General features: G+C 44.0%; 1 protein-coding gene across 4 annotated transcripts in view; it reads left to right on the forward strand.

The window, feature by feature from the left end:
- Positions 1 to 16,325, forward strand: part of OSBPL10 (oxysterol binding protein like 10) — a 327,946-nt gene that overhangs the window by 86,399 nt on the left and 225,222 nt on the right. For all 4 annotated transcript variants that reach the window (XM_050779385.1, XM_050779384.1, XM_050779383.1 and 1 more), the window contains exon 2: positions 15,090 to 15,265. In XM_050779385.1, the coding sequence (XP_050635342.1) occupies positions 15,090 to 15,265 (176 nt within the window). The remainder of the gene's footprint in view (positions 1 to 15,089; positions 15,266 to 16,325) is intronic.

Consider the following 16,325-nt stretch of genomic DNA (forward strand, 5'->3'; position numbering starts at 1 on the left):
ATTTTAATGTGCAGCTTTTGTGTTCTGTCACATAAAAGCAGTTTGGAGGTAGCTTTTACGGATGGGTTTGGGGATTCCACAGAAATCAGAGACCCATGCTCCTTCCAGCTTTCTGCTTCACCATCCCTAGGGTGTGGCACGGAATTTCAGCCACCGCATTCATCTTCCAAAAAGCAGGTGGAGGAGGGAGGAATTGCAATACGACAGCATTTTTCCTCATTAGTTAGAACTTAGTCAGTTGACCACATCTAAGTGAAAGGAAGCCTGGAAAAGATACTCTGGCATAGCATGTTATGCCCAACTAAAAATTAAGGTTCTCTTGAGAGAGAAGAGAAATGGATATTTAGTAGGTAGTAGTGTGTCTCTGCCACACCTGGTTTCAGACCACTAGTTAATCAGTGGCAGAGCTGAAATTCAATCCTGGCTTGAACTCAGTAATGTTTCTACTCCTCCCAGTAAAAATGGAATGAGGATATGCTAAGTGACATTTCTTGGAGTAAGCTATTTCAAATGCAGTATTCCCAAAACTGAAATTCCTGCTTCATCAAATCTTGTCAACCGAAACTCTGCCGTCACCACCTTGGTCTAGGCTGTTGCTGGGATCACTGTAGATATCACTTGTATTAAGGTATATTTTAAACATTGTAAAATTCACTCATTGTAAGTATACAATTGAGTTACTTTTAGAAAATGTATATAGTTTTGTAACTATCACCACAGTTCAGTTTGAGAATATTTCTAACACCAACATTAAAAAAAAAAAAAAAATCCCTATAAGCAGTTTGCAGCTAATCCTGCTCCCACCCTCAGCCCCAGACAGCCACTGATCTTTTTGTCTCTCTGTTTCCCTTTGCTGGACATTTTATGTAAATAGAATGATACAATTTGTAGTGTTTTTCATCTGGCTCCTTTAGCATAATGTTTTTGGGGTTCATCCATGTTGCACTTTTATTGCTGAATAGTATGCCATGGGATGGATATGCCACATTTTCTTTATCCATTCACCAGTTGATTAACATTTAAATTATTTCCAGTTTCTGGCTACTATGAATAATACTGCTTTAACATTCACATATAAGTCTTTGGTATAGACATTTGTTTTAATTTCTGTTTAGTAGATTCTTAGGAGTGAAATTGATGTGTTGTAGGGTAAGTTTATTTTCCCAAGCAGATGTTCTATCTCACATTCCTACCAACAGTGTAGAAAGGTTCCAGTTTCTCCATATCCTCACCATTTGTTATTGTCTTTTTAATTGTAACTGTTCTAGTGGGTGTGAAGTGGAATCTCATTGTGGTTTTAATTTGCATTTTTCTAAAGACTAATAATGTGCATCTTTTTATGTATTAACCATTCATGTATCTTCTTTGGTGAAATGAAATACTTTGCATTTCTTGAATGGTTTGCTTCTCTTAGTTTTGAGGTGTAAGAGTTCTTTGTATATTTTGGATGTATATGCTTGGTATTTAGCTAAAGATTGGTCAGAGATTGTGCTTTAGCCAGAAAGGCTTTGCCTCTGCCCCTCTATCTGCTTGTTGGGAGGGAGCATATTAACATTTCAGGCTGTTTCCACGTCCTTCCTGGCTCTTACTTTCTATCGCTCTTCCCTGCGCCTGAGCATAGGCTCTGTTGACCAAGGATGTGTGGGGTGTCTTGGGCCTGCTTAAGGTCTCTGCTGCGGTTGTGCTCAACCGCCGGTTAACAGATACATGAAAAGTTTCGCCCCATGGTTTTCTCACCTCCTGAAATTCCCAGTTAAGTCCCTGGCTAGTCTGCTTGTCCATGGCTTGCTCCAAACTGGGCAGCAACCTCAGGCCGGTGGAGCCCCTGGTCTTCCCACTGTGTCTTCCTGCAATTGCCACTTTAACTGATGATGATCCGAATCATGTGAGCAATTGCCCTCTCCCTCTCCCTCTCTCCCCCCTCCCCCCTCCCCCCCCCCCCCCCCCCCTCCCCCCCCCCCCCTCCCCCTCCCCCTCTCCCCCTCCCTCTCTCCCCCTCTCCCTCTCCCCCTCTCACTCTCTCCCTCTCCCCCTCTCACTCTCTCCCCTCTCCCCCTCTCACTCTCTCCCTCTCCCCCTCTCACTCTCTCCCTCTCCCCCTCTCCCCCCCCCTCTCCCCCTCTCCCTCTCTCCCTCTCCTCCCTCCCTCTCCTCTCCCTCTCCCTCTCCCTCTCCCTCTCCCTCTCCCTCTCCCTCTCCCTCTCCCTCTCCCCCTCCCTCTCCCTCTCCCTCTCCCTCAGGCAGCAGAACCCTGCCGCCCCAGTCAGCATTGCTAGGAGGAGGCTGGGGACAGCCCAGGCATGATCTTATCAGAGTTTGATCAGTTTCTGCTGTTCTGAAATGGTTGCTTTTGACAGTTTTGTCCAGTTTTATAGTTGACGTTTTTGGGGGACAGAATGTTAGTCTCTCCAGTCATCACGTTGAGAGAAAGCAAGTTTTTGCAGCAGCCTTTCTGCTCCCACCTGGTTTCTCTCCTGGCCTTTCCCTACTTTGGAGCTAGAATTCTCCTTCTCCAAAGTAGCTCTGGTTCTGTCCCTGCCGCTGCTTGATGTTGGGATAAAGAAAGTCCCGGCATGCCTTGTAGGCGCAGCATGGTTTGCATTGCCTGCGTCTTTAGCCCCATCTGACAACACACATCCTTTCCTTCTCTCTGCTCCAAACACACTGTCTTATAATTAAAAAGACAATAACAAATGGCCCTCTACCCACTCTGTCCTCAGGGCCATTACACATGCTCCTTCCTCTGCCTGGAACTCTCTCCTCTCCTCTTCCCCGAGTCCATTTCTTCACACCTCAGATCTCAGTTCCTTTGTCTCCAGAGAGGCCCTAGTAAGTCAAATTCTACCAATTGACTCACTTCTATTACAACACACAATCACAGCCAGAGTTTGGCACTCATTTTAGTGAATAGTTTATTCTCTGCTTCCCTCCCCCATTAGAATAGGGACTTTGTCACCCATACCACATGTATCCTTAGCACAATACCCAGCTCATAGTAGATAGTAAAATTTTTCCGAAAACAAATGAGTGAATTCTTGCAAATAAAACTTAGTTTGGGGACTGGAGCTACCCTCTTCAAAAAGCTTTTATATGGGTTCTCTTCTCTTTAACCATCTGAATAAACTTATCCAGAGTGCTTTATTCATATCATAGAACCTATATACAGTTGACCACACTGACACCTGCGTGTGAGCCCCTACCAAATAATATTTCCATGGCACTGGCACCCCCCAAAAATGGCAAACACAAGCTCTCAAGTTCTGTCTTATTGGCATTGTAGTAAATTAAACTTCTGATGCAGTGCAATATGAGCATCAGCATCAGACCTGATTTACTGTCGGCATTTAGGAATGTGATATGAGCATTTGGAAGTTCTTGTTTTATAAGCAGGCAGACCTTTGGGCACAGAGACGGTGGAATGGACTGCAAGAGCGAATTAGCCAGCTTTTTGTTTTTGCAAATGTGGAACTCAAGTCTCAGGGTGGATAAAGAACTTGCCCAAGGTCACGAAAATGAAAACAAGTGGTTCCCAACGTGTGGTCCTACCAGCAGCATCAGCATCACCTGGGAACTTGTTAGAAATCAAATTCTCCTGCTCCACCCAGACCTCCTGAATCATAAGCTCTGGGGGAGGGGCCCAGGAAACTGTGTTTTAACCAACTTCCAGGTGAATCTGATGTGGGCAAAGCCTGAAAACCCGTGGCCTTAGAGCATAATTAGGTCTCTGACTGCCGAATCACATCGCCTTCTTCTATGCTTTGTTGCTCCTAGAGAAAAAGTAAAGGACACTTTGAATTCAGGGATGGTGGAATTTAGAGACTGACTTAGTTGATGTTAGGGGAAGAAGCTGAGCCATGGAGCCTGGTGATGATTGGGTTTGCTTCTCCTGGCCTCCACAGGACAGCTCCCATCTCTCTCGCTCGTGGTGGATTCTAAACTGGGGTTGCTCACCCACTCTTACCTCAGGGCTTTAGCTAGTATCAGAATTGTTTCAGTGTGGCTTTCAGGATGTGTGTGTTCAAGCTTATAGTACAAAGCAGAGACTTGAATCAGGACTTCGCTCATTTCCAGGTAAGTTCCGACATTGTCAGTATCAAGAATCAAATGTAATTTGCGAGCATTAAGACACAGGTTGGTATCAAAATTTTCACCTAAAGATACCAGAAACTCAACAGTAAATAGTTCAGAGGGATACGAGGCAATACTGTGAAAGCCTATATTAATCCTCATAAGACAGGTCTCAGTTCTTTCGGGCTTAAATCAACTAGTCTTCAAAAGCAGATGGAATCTCATCATAGATCAAATCCAAGCTCAGTGCATCACATCTTGTGTTAGAAGTTCACTGTGACTTACTCTGGTGCTTTATCAGGTCCCTGAAGCAGCAGCCTCTCAGGCTGGTGGCTCTTAATCTTGAGGTGCTTCACTCAGCCTGGCCCCTGGAGCCCCTCTGCTCAAGTGAGCGCCTTCATCCTCCCAGGTGATGATCCCATTATGCAGGAACTCGATGCCAGGTGATTTCAAACATTGTCTTTAAATCTGTCTCAAAAATACTTCCAGAGTGACAAAACCAAGAAATCCACAGTCTGGGCTGCTGTGATTTAGGAAAGCTGGGGTTTGGCTCTTTTTGACTAAGACAAAATGAGGTTGGCTAATGCTTAAATAACATTCGTCTTGGTTATATGGGTGTGTGGGTGCTCAGGTGTTTGAATGAATGCTTGAGAGAAATGCTTGGCATACCAGATGAAAAACAGGGTGATGAATAACATAAGGTTTTCTTTTGACTCTGATTTTGCACTGTTTTTTGTACTTTAGGGTGCTTCTGAATCACTTGGGAAACTTCTTGAAGTACACGTTTCTGACTTCCTGACCTTCACAGAGCTCCTCTAGGTGTGGATTGAGAGTCAGAATCCACATTTTCAACAAGCTTTTCAACTGATTCAGAAGCAGAGAGCAACTGGACCAAACTTTAAGAAACATTCTTTTTATATTTTATTTTAATTAAATTCTGAATTGACACATACTTGTATATATTTAAGGGCTATATAGTGATGTTTTGACACATACAATGTATCATGATCATATCAGGGTAATTTGCATATCCATCTCAAACATTTATCATTTCTTTGTATTGGGAACATTCAATATCCTCCTCCTAGCTATTTGAAGCTATATATTATTCATTAGCATCATTGTATTGTGTTATAGAATGCTAGAAATCCTACTGTCTAGCTCTAAGTTTGTATCTTTTAACAAATCTCCTTCTATCCCTCCCTTCCCCCAACCCTTCCCAGCCCCTAGTATCCTCTGTTCTACTTTTTATTTCTAGGAGGTCAATTTTTTTAAGTTTCCACACGTGAGTGAGAGAATATGTGGTGGTTCAATTTCTGTTCCTTGCTTATTTCACTTAACAGTGTCCTTCAGTTCCATCTATGTTGCTGATAATGACAGGGTTTTATTCTTTTTTATGGCTGAATAGTGTTTCATTGTGTATGTAGAGCACATTTTCTTTATCCATTCATCTGTTGTTGGACACCCAGCTTGATTCCACATCTTGGCTATTGTGAATAGTGCTGCACTAAACCTGGGGGTGCAGATGTCTCCTCAATATACTGATTTCCTTTCCTCTGGATAAATCCCAGTAGTGGATTGCTGGATCATATGGTGGCTGTATCTGTAGTTCTCTAAAGAGTATTCATACTGTTTTCCGTAATTGCTATACTGGCTTACATTCCCACCAATAGTGTATAAGAGTTCCCTTTTCTTTGTATCTTCACCAGCATTTGTTATTTTTTTGTCTTTTTGATAAAAGCCATCCTAACTGGGGTTAGATGATTCCTCATTGCGGTTTTGATTTGCATTTTCCTAATGATTAGTGATGTTGAGCATTTTTTCATATATTTGTTGGACATCTGTATATCCTTTGAGCAATGTATTCAGATAATTTTTAAATGATCGATTTAAAATCAGATTATTTTTAAAGCAGATTATTTGGTGTGTGTGTGTTTTTTTTTTTTCTCTCTGAGATGGAGTCTCACTCTGTTACCCAGGCTGGAGTGCAGTGGCGTGATCTCGGCTCACTGCAGCCTCCACCTCCCGGATTCAAGTGATTCTCCTGTCTCAGCTTTCCGAGTAGCTGGGATTATAGGCACACACCACCAGGCCTGGCTAATTTCTTTTGTATTTTTAGTAGAGATGGGGTTTTACCATGTTGGCCAGGCTGGTCTTGAACTCCTGACCTCAGTTGGTCTGCCCACTTCAGCCTCCCAAAGTGCTGGGATTACAGGCGTGAGCCACGGTGCCCAGCCCATTATTCGTGAGGTTGTTTTTTTTATTTTTTTTTTTGCTGCTGTTTGAGTTTCTTGTATATACTGGATATTAATCTTCTGTTAGATGAATAGTTTGCAAATATTTTCCCCCATTCTGTAGATTGTCTTTTCACTCTGTTGTTTCCTTTGTTGCACAGAAGCTTTTATAGCTTGATGTGATCACATTTGTTTATTTCTGTTTTGGCTGCCTGTGCTTTTGAGGTCTTACTAATTTATAAAATATTTTCCCAGACCAATGTGCTGCAGCATTTCCCCTTTGTTTTCTTCTAGTAGTTTTATAGTTTCAGGTCTTACATTTAGGTCTTTCCTTCGAGTTGACTTTTGTATAGGATGAGAGATGAGGGTCTAGTCTCTTTCTTCTGCATATGGATATCCTGCTGTTCCCACACCATTTATTGAGGAGACTGACTTTTCCTCAATGTATGTTTTTGGTGCCTTTATCAAAAATCAGTTGGCTGTAGATACAGGAATTAATTTCTGGGTTCTCTATTCTGTTCCATTGGTCTATGTGTCTCTTTTTTGTGCCAGTACCATGCTGTTTTGGGTACTACAGCTTTGTAGTATATTTTGAAGTCTGGTAGTGTGTTCTAATATAATTCTTATGTAATAGACTATATTTATTCCTGGCTTGGTGATGAACCTGAGGACCCTCTGACAATTTAGTACCACCTGGGGTGTGTTGGAATCTCTATATCTTGGTGGTTTGGGAGGGATGGTGGTGGTGGCAGTGGTGGGATGTAAGAAGAGAGCTGAGAGATGTAAGAAGACCACTGCATTTCTCTAGCCTTTGCCACAAATTCCAAGAGTTAAGAAGATTCCAGATTTTAAAGTTTGGCTGGGATTGAGTTTGCCTGCAGTTGCTGTGCCTTGGAACCTGTTGTAAGGTTTTGGCTGTAGGATCCAGTGTCTTCCTTCCAGGAAGTTTGGTTATCATGAGAGAAATTCTAGAAGACTTATTATTTTCTCCCAAGCCAGAAACTCTAAGGTTTTTGGGTATAAACTCTTCTAAGATGACAAGACTACTATAGGGAAGGAAGAAAGTTTCTTTTCTTTCTACCCTCTAGGTTGAGCATATTTTGGGGTTATATGTTGTTCTTTTCTTCACCACAATGATTAAGGCATTACAGCCCCACCTGGAGATGTGTAGCTACCTCCTTTGTGACACTGGTAGCTCCAAGGAGGAAACTTTTTGTAGACTTTATTGATCTTTGGAGATGAGAAGGGTTCAATAAATGATTACCCGATGATATTAATTTTAAAGACATACGGGACACTTGGGAAAATGCATCCATAGTTTGGCCCCCGCTTCACATACTGAGTGTGCTTTATTTTGCTGATTTTTCCTGAGTTTTTCTGTAAGTAGGAGATAGGAAGTTTTATAAACAAGGTGCTTCTTGATCTCAGAGATGAAGTTTTAGATGTTTGTGCACAGGAGGGACCTGGAAGGCTACTGAAACCTCCAGAATCAGTATGTACATTGCTGGAAAGAGCTGCTCCTTCCAGCTCGGTTCTTGCACCAGGCAGATCCTTTAGTGGGAACCATGGGGGAGGGGAGATGCTGAAGGTAGGGAGGGTCTCGGTCTCTGCCATTTGTCTGTTCATGGAGGTGTCTGTTGACTGCAGCTCTGGAAGAGTCAGGTAGTAACTATCCCACGTGGAGTCTCACTCTGTCGCCCAGGCTGAAGTGCAGTGGCACGGTCTCGGCTCACTGCAGCCCCGCCTCCTGGGTTCAAGCAATTCTTCTGCCTCAGCCTCCCGAGTAGCTGGGAGTACAGGTGCACGCCACCACGCCCAGCTATTTTTTGTATTTTTAGTAGAGATGGGGTTTCACCATGTTGGCCAGGCTGGTCTCGAACTCCTGACCTCGTGATCCGCCCACCTTGGCCTCCCAAATTGCTGGGATTACAGGTGTGATCCACTGCGCCCAGCCAGGAGAAGGGTCTGAAGCTGAAGAACATGGCATGGTTGCCATTGGTCAGGACAAGACAGGGTGCAGAAATCTGTTCACAGGCCCTATTCATGCAGTCCAGCAGTTTGGAGCAGATGAGTCTCAGAAGACAGAGGCCTGGGGAAGGCGAGGCGATCTCAGCAGGGAGGTCCACTTCTCCACGAGGCTGTGGTCAGCTGGGGGCTTGGTGCTCATTCCTCTTTCACATGGCAGAAGGTGGGCCTGGGTAGGTATGGGGCCTTCATGGCCCTGGCCTTGGCCATCGTGTGTGGCAGTGAGGGGCTGATCCTCACCAGGGCTAAGAGGAGTCTGAGCCCCTCTTGGTAATAGCAGTGATGTGGCTATGAAAGGTGTGCTGCTCAGTCATGAAAGAGAGGGCCATAACCTCCCCTTCTTGGGCGCGTTATGCTTGTTGTTTTAATTTTCACTTTTATATTTAGATGAAATGATTTTGCTTTTTGTTAGGACCAGCCTGTCTAGCAAAGTGCTTCAAAGAAATATTTTTTTCATGCATGTTAGTAATTCTCTTGCAGTTTGGCTGTAACTTCTGGCTGTCAGCATGAGTGAGCTGTTTCCCACGGCAGCCCCCCGTCCCCCACCCCCCACCCCCCCCACCTCCTTCTCCTTTTTTTTTTTTTTTTTTTTTTTTTTTTTTTTGAGATGGAGTTTCACTCTTGTTTCCCAGGTTGGAGTGCAGTGGTGTGATCTTGGTTCACTATTACCTCTGCCTTCTGGGTTCAAGAGATTCTCCTGCCTCAGCCTGTCAAGTAGCTAGGATTACAGGCACCTGCCACCATGCTGGGCTAATTTTGTTTTGTATTTTTAGTAGAGACGGGATTTCACCATGTTGGCCAGGCTGGTCTCAAACTCTTGACCTCAGGTGATCCACCCATCTCAGACTCCCAAAGTGTTGGGATTACAGGCATAAGCCACTGCAACCGGCCTCTCCTTTCTATTTCTCTTCTTGCCTGGGGTTTGGCTAAGGGTTGTTGGTGAAATCCTAGGCCCAATTCCTCCCCTGACAAAGGAAACGTATGCTTTTGTCAACTTAACATCCTAAAGTTGAAACTTAATGAAACTATGTCAGGTAGATGGGGGTGTAGAGGCAGCAATGAAACAGGTACCTGTGCAGACAGATGATGCCTCAGAGATGCAAGACCGGGAAGGCACCGTGAGTAGGTAAGGGCAGTGCAGTGTGTGGACGTGAGTGATTGAGAATGTGTGCAGGTGAGTGTGAATATGTGCAAATGTACCTTCAGGGGGGAGTGCATGGGTGGTTATGAATGTGTGAGTGTGTAACATTCCTGACGGCTCCAGTTGTGCAAGTGTGCGTGAGTTAGTGAGTATGTGAGTGCAAACATGTGTAAGCATGAATGCAAGTACCTGTGTGAGTGTGTTTATATGTATAGTGTGAGAGACGCATGTATGTTTGTGGGCATCAGCGTGAGTGTGTCACATATGTAAGTGTATATGAGGGTATATATGTGTGCATTTGTGCTTCTTTTGGAAACAATGGATATATCTGAAGGATGTTAGTAGGCAATGGCTTGTCCTTCAGCCCTTCCCAGGAAGGGGCCTACACTTGCCCTATCTCCCAGCTTTGGGATTGGGCAAGGGTTTCACCAAGAAGCTAGCCTGGTGAGAAGGAAGATGGCTTTCCTCACGGGTTTGTTTGCTTGCTTCCCTCATTTTCCCTTTCTCCCCGTAGCACATGCTTTGATTTTTTTCCCTCTTTTATTGATGTTATTTTTAACATAGCAAAGAAAATATGTTCTCTCTGTGTACAATTAAGTTCACCAACACAGCAGTCAGGTTGCACACTGTAGCTTCAAGAAGTTAATAAACCCCAGAACCTAGGAATTAGATTTGCCTTATTCCATTCTCCAGAAGGGAAGATCTTTAAGAATGTTTCAGGATTTTATCTAACAATTTCACTTGGTTTAATGAAGCCTGATCCAGAAATATGGTTAACTGTTCCATTTAGAAAGAAAGCTGTGACTTTCAGATACAGCTGCGAGCTCCGAACAGCAGCACCTGACAAAGCCATGACCCTGTGGGAAACCAAATGTAATTTCTTTTCTACCCGGGAATGTGACCCGCAGGAATTCTTCTTAATGCTGTGTGGACAGTCTTACCTGTGTATGACACAAGCTGACTTAACTGTGAAAGGCCATGCTGAGAGAACACTTGTTTAGTCTGTTGCAATTTTTTTCTAGTCTGTTGCAATTTTTAATCAGATAGTATCCCTCCAAATATGATAAAAATTTTAACTGTCTTTAGAAGAAGTGTATACTCCTTAGTACACATGATTCAAACCTGTGCATTTGCATTGAAACTATTTTAGAAAGCAGTGGAAACATGTTCTTTTTTTCCATCTGAGGCAGAAAGTTAGAGATGTCAGCTTGAAATAGGTAACATGAAAAATCATTAATGTGTCCCTATATCCTATATAATGTGACATCAATTGGTTATTCTGTCATCCTTACTGAAAAAATAAAATAGCATTCTATTCATTTCTTTGTACCAGCTCCTAAATAATGTCCTCTTCAAATATGTAGTTATTTGTTTGAACAGGATGCGTTTGGGAAGCTGCCTCTAGGAGACAGAAGAGCTGGCAAGCTGGCAGGTTCTCTGTGGATAAGTTGGTAGGAGCGGTAAGGAGAGAAAAGTTAAGCCTTTGCTTCATTCCAATCAATGGCATAGAGTGGATGGGGAAACTGAGGGCAAGTTACTTTGCCTTTTCATTGAAAGTTTATCCCCTTCCTTTTCTACTTCCCTCTGTGTACGAGTGCCATGTGGCCAGGTGTGGTGGCTCATGCCTGTAATTCCAGCACTTTGGGAGGCTGAGGTGGGTGGATCACCTGAAGTCAGGAGTTCGAGACCAGCCTGGCCAACGTGGCAAAACCCCATTTCTACTGAAAATACAAAAATTAGCTGGGCATGGTGGCAGGTGCCTGTAATATCACCTACTCGAGAGGCTGAGGCAGGAGAATCGCTTGAACCTGGGAGGAGGAGGTTGCAACAAGCCGAGATCATACCATTGCAGTCCTGCCTAGGTGACAGAGCTAGACTCCGTTTCAAAAAAAGAAAAAAAAAAGGTCAGGTGTGGTGGCTCATGCCTGTAATCCCAGCACTTTGGGAGGCTAAGGCGGGCGGATCACCTGAGGTCAGGAGTTTGAGACCAGTCTGGCCAACATGGTGAAACCCTGTCTCTAGTAAAAATGCAAAAAAAAAAATAAAATAAAAATTAGGTGGCATGTGCCTGTAATCCCAGCTACTGGGGAGACTGAGGCAGGAGAATCACTTGAACCTGGGAAGTGGAGGTTGCAGTGAGCCGAGATCACGCCATTGCACTCTAGCCTGGGTGAAGAAGCGAGACTCCATCTCAAAAAAAAAAAGTGGCATGCTTGTGGAAGGGGATGCTGAAGCTCTGTGTCTGCAGGTGTGTGGAGGGGGGCACACATGGCACAACGTGCTGCAGTGTGAGCCTAACTAGTCTCCTTCCTCAGCTTGAAAGGATGATTGCTCACGTTCTGACTTGCCACGAGCATTGTCTGCACAGCTGCAGTCACGGTAACATTAAATACAGGTCAAGTGGAAGACACTCCTGGAGAAGGCAGAGTCAGCACTTAATTTAAGTTGAGCATTGGCTGCTCAGAAGTGACCCTGGTTCTTCTCTCATTGGGGGAGTTTGTCTTTTGCCCCACATTAAGGAATAGGGGCAAATTTCAAGTAGAAGGATGTGAAAACAGAAATAAAAAAGGGTTTTTTTTGTGTCTTTGTTAATGTAAGGCTAGCAGCTGCTATAACAGATACTGATCCCCGTGGCCTAATTAAAGTTTCTTTCTTATTAATATAGTGGTCCGCTGTGCGTGTTGCTCAGCAGGTGGTGCTCTTCCAGGTGGTGATTCAGGGACCCAGGTTCTCCCAAGTTGTGCTGTAGGTTGTCTCCATTCCAGTGCGTGTGTGTGCGCATGTGTGCACACTACTGCTCACATTCTATTGGCTGAAGCTCAAACAGCCACACCCTAAGCGCAGGGAAAGCTGAGAAATATGTTCTGGATGTGACTTCTCTGGAAGGGGAGGAAAGGGATTTGTTGATGGTAGTTTACGTCAGTGATTTTCACACTTCACCTGTAACAGTTTACCTGGAAGCTTGTTAAAACCCGGAGTTTCTGATTCAGCAGGGCTCGGTGGGGCTCAAGATTTTCCATTGTTAACAAGACCCCAGGCAACGTTGTTACTGCCGGCTTGGTGATCACACTTTGAATAGCCCTGGTTCTGACGTTTTTGCGTCTTCATTTATCCACGCTGTTCATGAGAACCAGAAATACCTTTATTAGAATGACTTGAGAGATAAGAGGGAAGAAAAGTAAAATAGATACTAGTCTTGGCCAGCCCATCTGAAATATTAAAAATAATTCAAAGTGGATGATTTCTTAGAGGACTTAGAGCTTTGGAGGACTGCCACCTGGGCAGTCACGTGCTAATGAGATGGCTGCGCCTTGCTCCCTGGCAGGGGCCATAAGTAGGGACCTCTATTGCCAGGCAAAGGAGCTTTCAGCTTCATTATCTCTGTTGGAGCAGGGAGATTTGGAGAATGAAGTATGCAAGTTAGGTCCTGGAGAAGTGATATGGAAAAGTTACAAGGAAGGACTTGAGTGAGAATCAAGCAGCTTGAGCTTGCTGGAGTAGACCCACGTCTGAATTTTGGACACAGAAGAGTTGAAGTTGGATTTTAAAGTTCTTCAAGTCTCAGGATACCTGTAACATGGGGATAACATCTGTTCTGTTAGGGTATTGTGAGAATAAATTACGTTAGAAGTTCATAAACTTTCCTGGTTGTTGGTGCTTCTAGGTTAAAGTAAGTATCTAACGGATTCATTTTTGAAGTGGTTAGTTCCAAACATCCTCATACGTATTTATGTCTAAACAACTCAGTAGCTGTTTGAAAAAATAATATCAATTGAAAGAAAAATATTTTAGTTTCTTAAATAACCACAGTTACTTATTAATGGGATGTATGTACCTGTGGGTACTGCACAGCTTTTGAAACCTTGGAATCATACTGGACATTGCTGTTCTCTTTTCCTGTTCTACGTTGATGTTTTTTTAATTGCAGTACCTGCTGAAACTCTTTGCAAAAATATGGCATCGAAAGGAATGTAGTGCAGTGTAATATTAAAACTGTGGAAAGTCCCTGAGTTGGTAGTACAGACTGTAGGTATGTTGACTCTTGCCATGTATCCCTCAAAAATGTAAAATATATTGCATTGCCTGTATCAGTTCACTGTATGACCCAGGTGCTTTGATGCATGGATGGAGAAGCGTGGGATTTAGTTGGTTTTTTTCTTTATTCATTCCTTTCACAAGCGTTAACAGAGTAGCAATGAAGTGTGAGGCACACTGCTGGGTGCTGTGTAGAGGAAGACACTTGCCACCTCCTCAGAGTGTAGTCTAGTGGGGAAACCAGTCATTGAATCAGATAATCACACAAATGTAGACTTCAAATGGGGCCAGGGCCATAAGGGAGCATTTCAAAGTGCTACAGGAAAGAATATTTGACCTGGTCAGGAGAACTTAACATGGCGAGAAGGGGTAGGAACCATATTCCAGGCAGGGGGAGTAGCATTCTGGGCAAGTGTTTTTTGACCTGTCTGTGGTGAAGGACCTGCTTTCCCCCATCCGCCAGTTGCACTGTTATTGATTCATGACTAGTATGTAGCTTGTGTGGACCATGTGTGTTTGACAACTTCTGAACTGTTGAGACTTGTCCAACTGATCTATGCATTTGGATATTGAAACAGAGCCAAATGCAGGAAATGTTTCAAAAGGCTGTGGTGGACTGGTAACAGTTTGTAGACCATTAGAATTTGCAGACCACACTTTGAGTAACTGCACCAGACAGTGGGAATAGCATGTGCAAAGGTCCTGTGGTAGGAAGCAACTTGGTGACTATGAAGGAAGAGAGAAAAGACACTAGTATCAGTGGAAGATGAAGTGAGAATGTAGAAAAGTCTGCAGGGGCGGGCCTCAAGGCCACTGTAAGAATCTGAGGCTCAGGTGAAGACATTTCCATCCTGGTGGAGAAGGGGAAATTGTCTTGACTACTTCCCAGGTGATAGCCTGAGAAAATTAACAGGCCAGATGTTTGGCTACAAAGATTCATTGTGTGATTTAAGCAAATTGCAGTTCTTCTTCTTTTACCATGGATGTAGAGTTCAGTGGCATTTCAACATCTCAGAGCAGGGGGAGTCCTTGCCTTCATGCGAATGGGCCTGCTGGAGCGTGTCCAGGTGGTTGCAGAAGCACCTGCAGTTCCATGACGGATGCTGCCATGTGCTCAGGCTCCTTATGGTACCCATGCCACTGGCAGGAAGTTGGAGACCAAGCTTGCTGCTGCTATCTGGGTGTGAAACTACCTCTTCTGGAGGCCTTGTGAATTTCACCTGTTCCTGTGAATTTATATGGAGCATGTTGCAAGAGGCTGTGTTGCAGTGCTTCTGCCGGTCTCTGTCATTCTGAGGTTTAATGTGGTATCCATGAATACTGGGTGAAGTGTGGGCATGGCACCAAATCCTGAGTGGTCCTGGCCCTTGACCGTAAGTGCCCCATTATGAACTCCACTCTGATTTAAGAATTCAGTGCTCTCTCCCTACTCAGGCTAACTTTGGGCATCTGGGAGGGACTTTTGCTTTCCAGCTTCATGGATGTGGAGTCTTGATGTTGTCTTCTGGATCACTTTGCTTATCTCTGCTTTGCTGTGCAGAATAGGGTAGGAGAGAAAAATGATGTACTGTGGTTTCTCTGTGCAGGTACTTCGTACTGGATTTCGAGGCTGGCATCCTGCAGTATTTTGTGAATGAGCAAAGCAAACACCAGAAGCCTCGAGGAGTCCTGTCTTTGTCTGGAGCCATAGTGTCCCTGAGCGATGAAGCGCCTCACATGCTGGTCGTGTACTCTGCTAATGGAGAGATGTTTAAACTGAGAGGTGCGTTCTTCTCCCGGTAACTTTTCAGACAGGCCTCGCGGGCTACATTTATAGTTGCCATGGTGATGGCTCTCTTGTTTTTTGATTTTTTTGTTTTTGTAAATTGCCTTTGACAGTTTGCTGTGTTTGGAGGACTCTGTGGTGACACACACTGCCCCTCTTATCCCTGGGGTGGGGAGATGGAGCTGATGTTAGGAATTACTTGTCCTAATTAACTGAGGAATTAAGGACAAAGGAAAGGTGAGTGATTGCCAAAGCAGCACGCCTTAGGACTTCGAAGATCTTAAGCGTTAGCTCAGTATGTTTTCTTTGACCTAATAGTATGCATCTTCACTAAGTGCCCTGTGAGGGCTGTGCTATAAGGGCAAAATAAGCCCTTTAAGGGTGCGAGTGTCTTCCTCCCAAAGTTTCTCTAGAACCATTTCTTGTTAAAGTGCCCCTTTGAGTTTTGTTCAATCCACTGTTGTAGAGCCTGGTGAGAATGGAGTTAATGTCCCTTTGTATGCTTTCTTCCCTTTTCTTTGCTTCTTGAAAATGGATATCTTTGCTTTAGTAAAGGAAAAAATAACGTGGATACCTGCCCAGCATCCCAGAGATGAGGATGACTTTCCAGGGAGCCCAGCATTCGCCCTCAAGACACATCCATTGCACAGAGATGTCAGACTTGTAATAGAATTACAGTGTAATTTGATTGCTAGATCATTCTACCAGGATCTGGTATGGTTGCATTGCTGTGATTCTTCTGCCACTTTTCTTCTAATAAAATAATGAAACGAAACAACAAATCCAAATGCCCACATGTGCGTGCCCGCACACACACACACGGACACGCAGAGTCTATATTATTTATCAAGGCCTGAGGAAAAGTAGTATGTATTAAGTATTGAGAGGTGGTTGAAAATTCTCCCTTTTTCATGCAGCATTTTTTTTTGACTAAGTAAGAGCTAAGGATGAAGAAATGGCCGCTTGCTCTCTGTTCGTGACCGTGATGAGTTGCCTCTGCAAAGTCCGACTTTGGGTCTACATTCCTCACCTCTCAGCCCAATTTTCACCATTCTTC

The sequence above is a fragment of the Macaca thibetana genome, chromosome 2 (genome assembly GCF_024542745.1).
Source record: "Macaca thibetana thibetana isolate TM-01 chromosome 2, ASM2454274v1, whole genome shotgun sequence".
In the NCBI taxonomy this organism is placed as follows: domain Eukaryota; kingdom Metazoa; phylum Chordata; class Mammalia; order Primates; family Cercopithecidae; genus Macaca; species Macaca thibetana.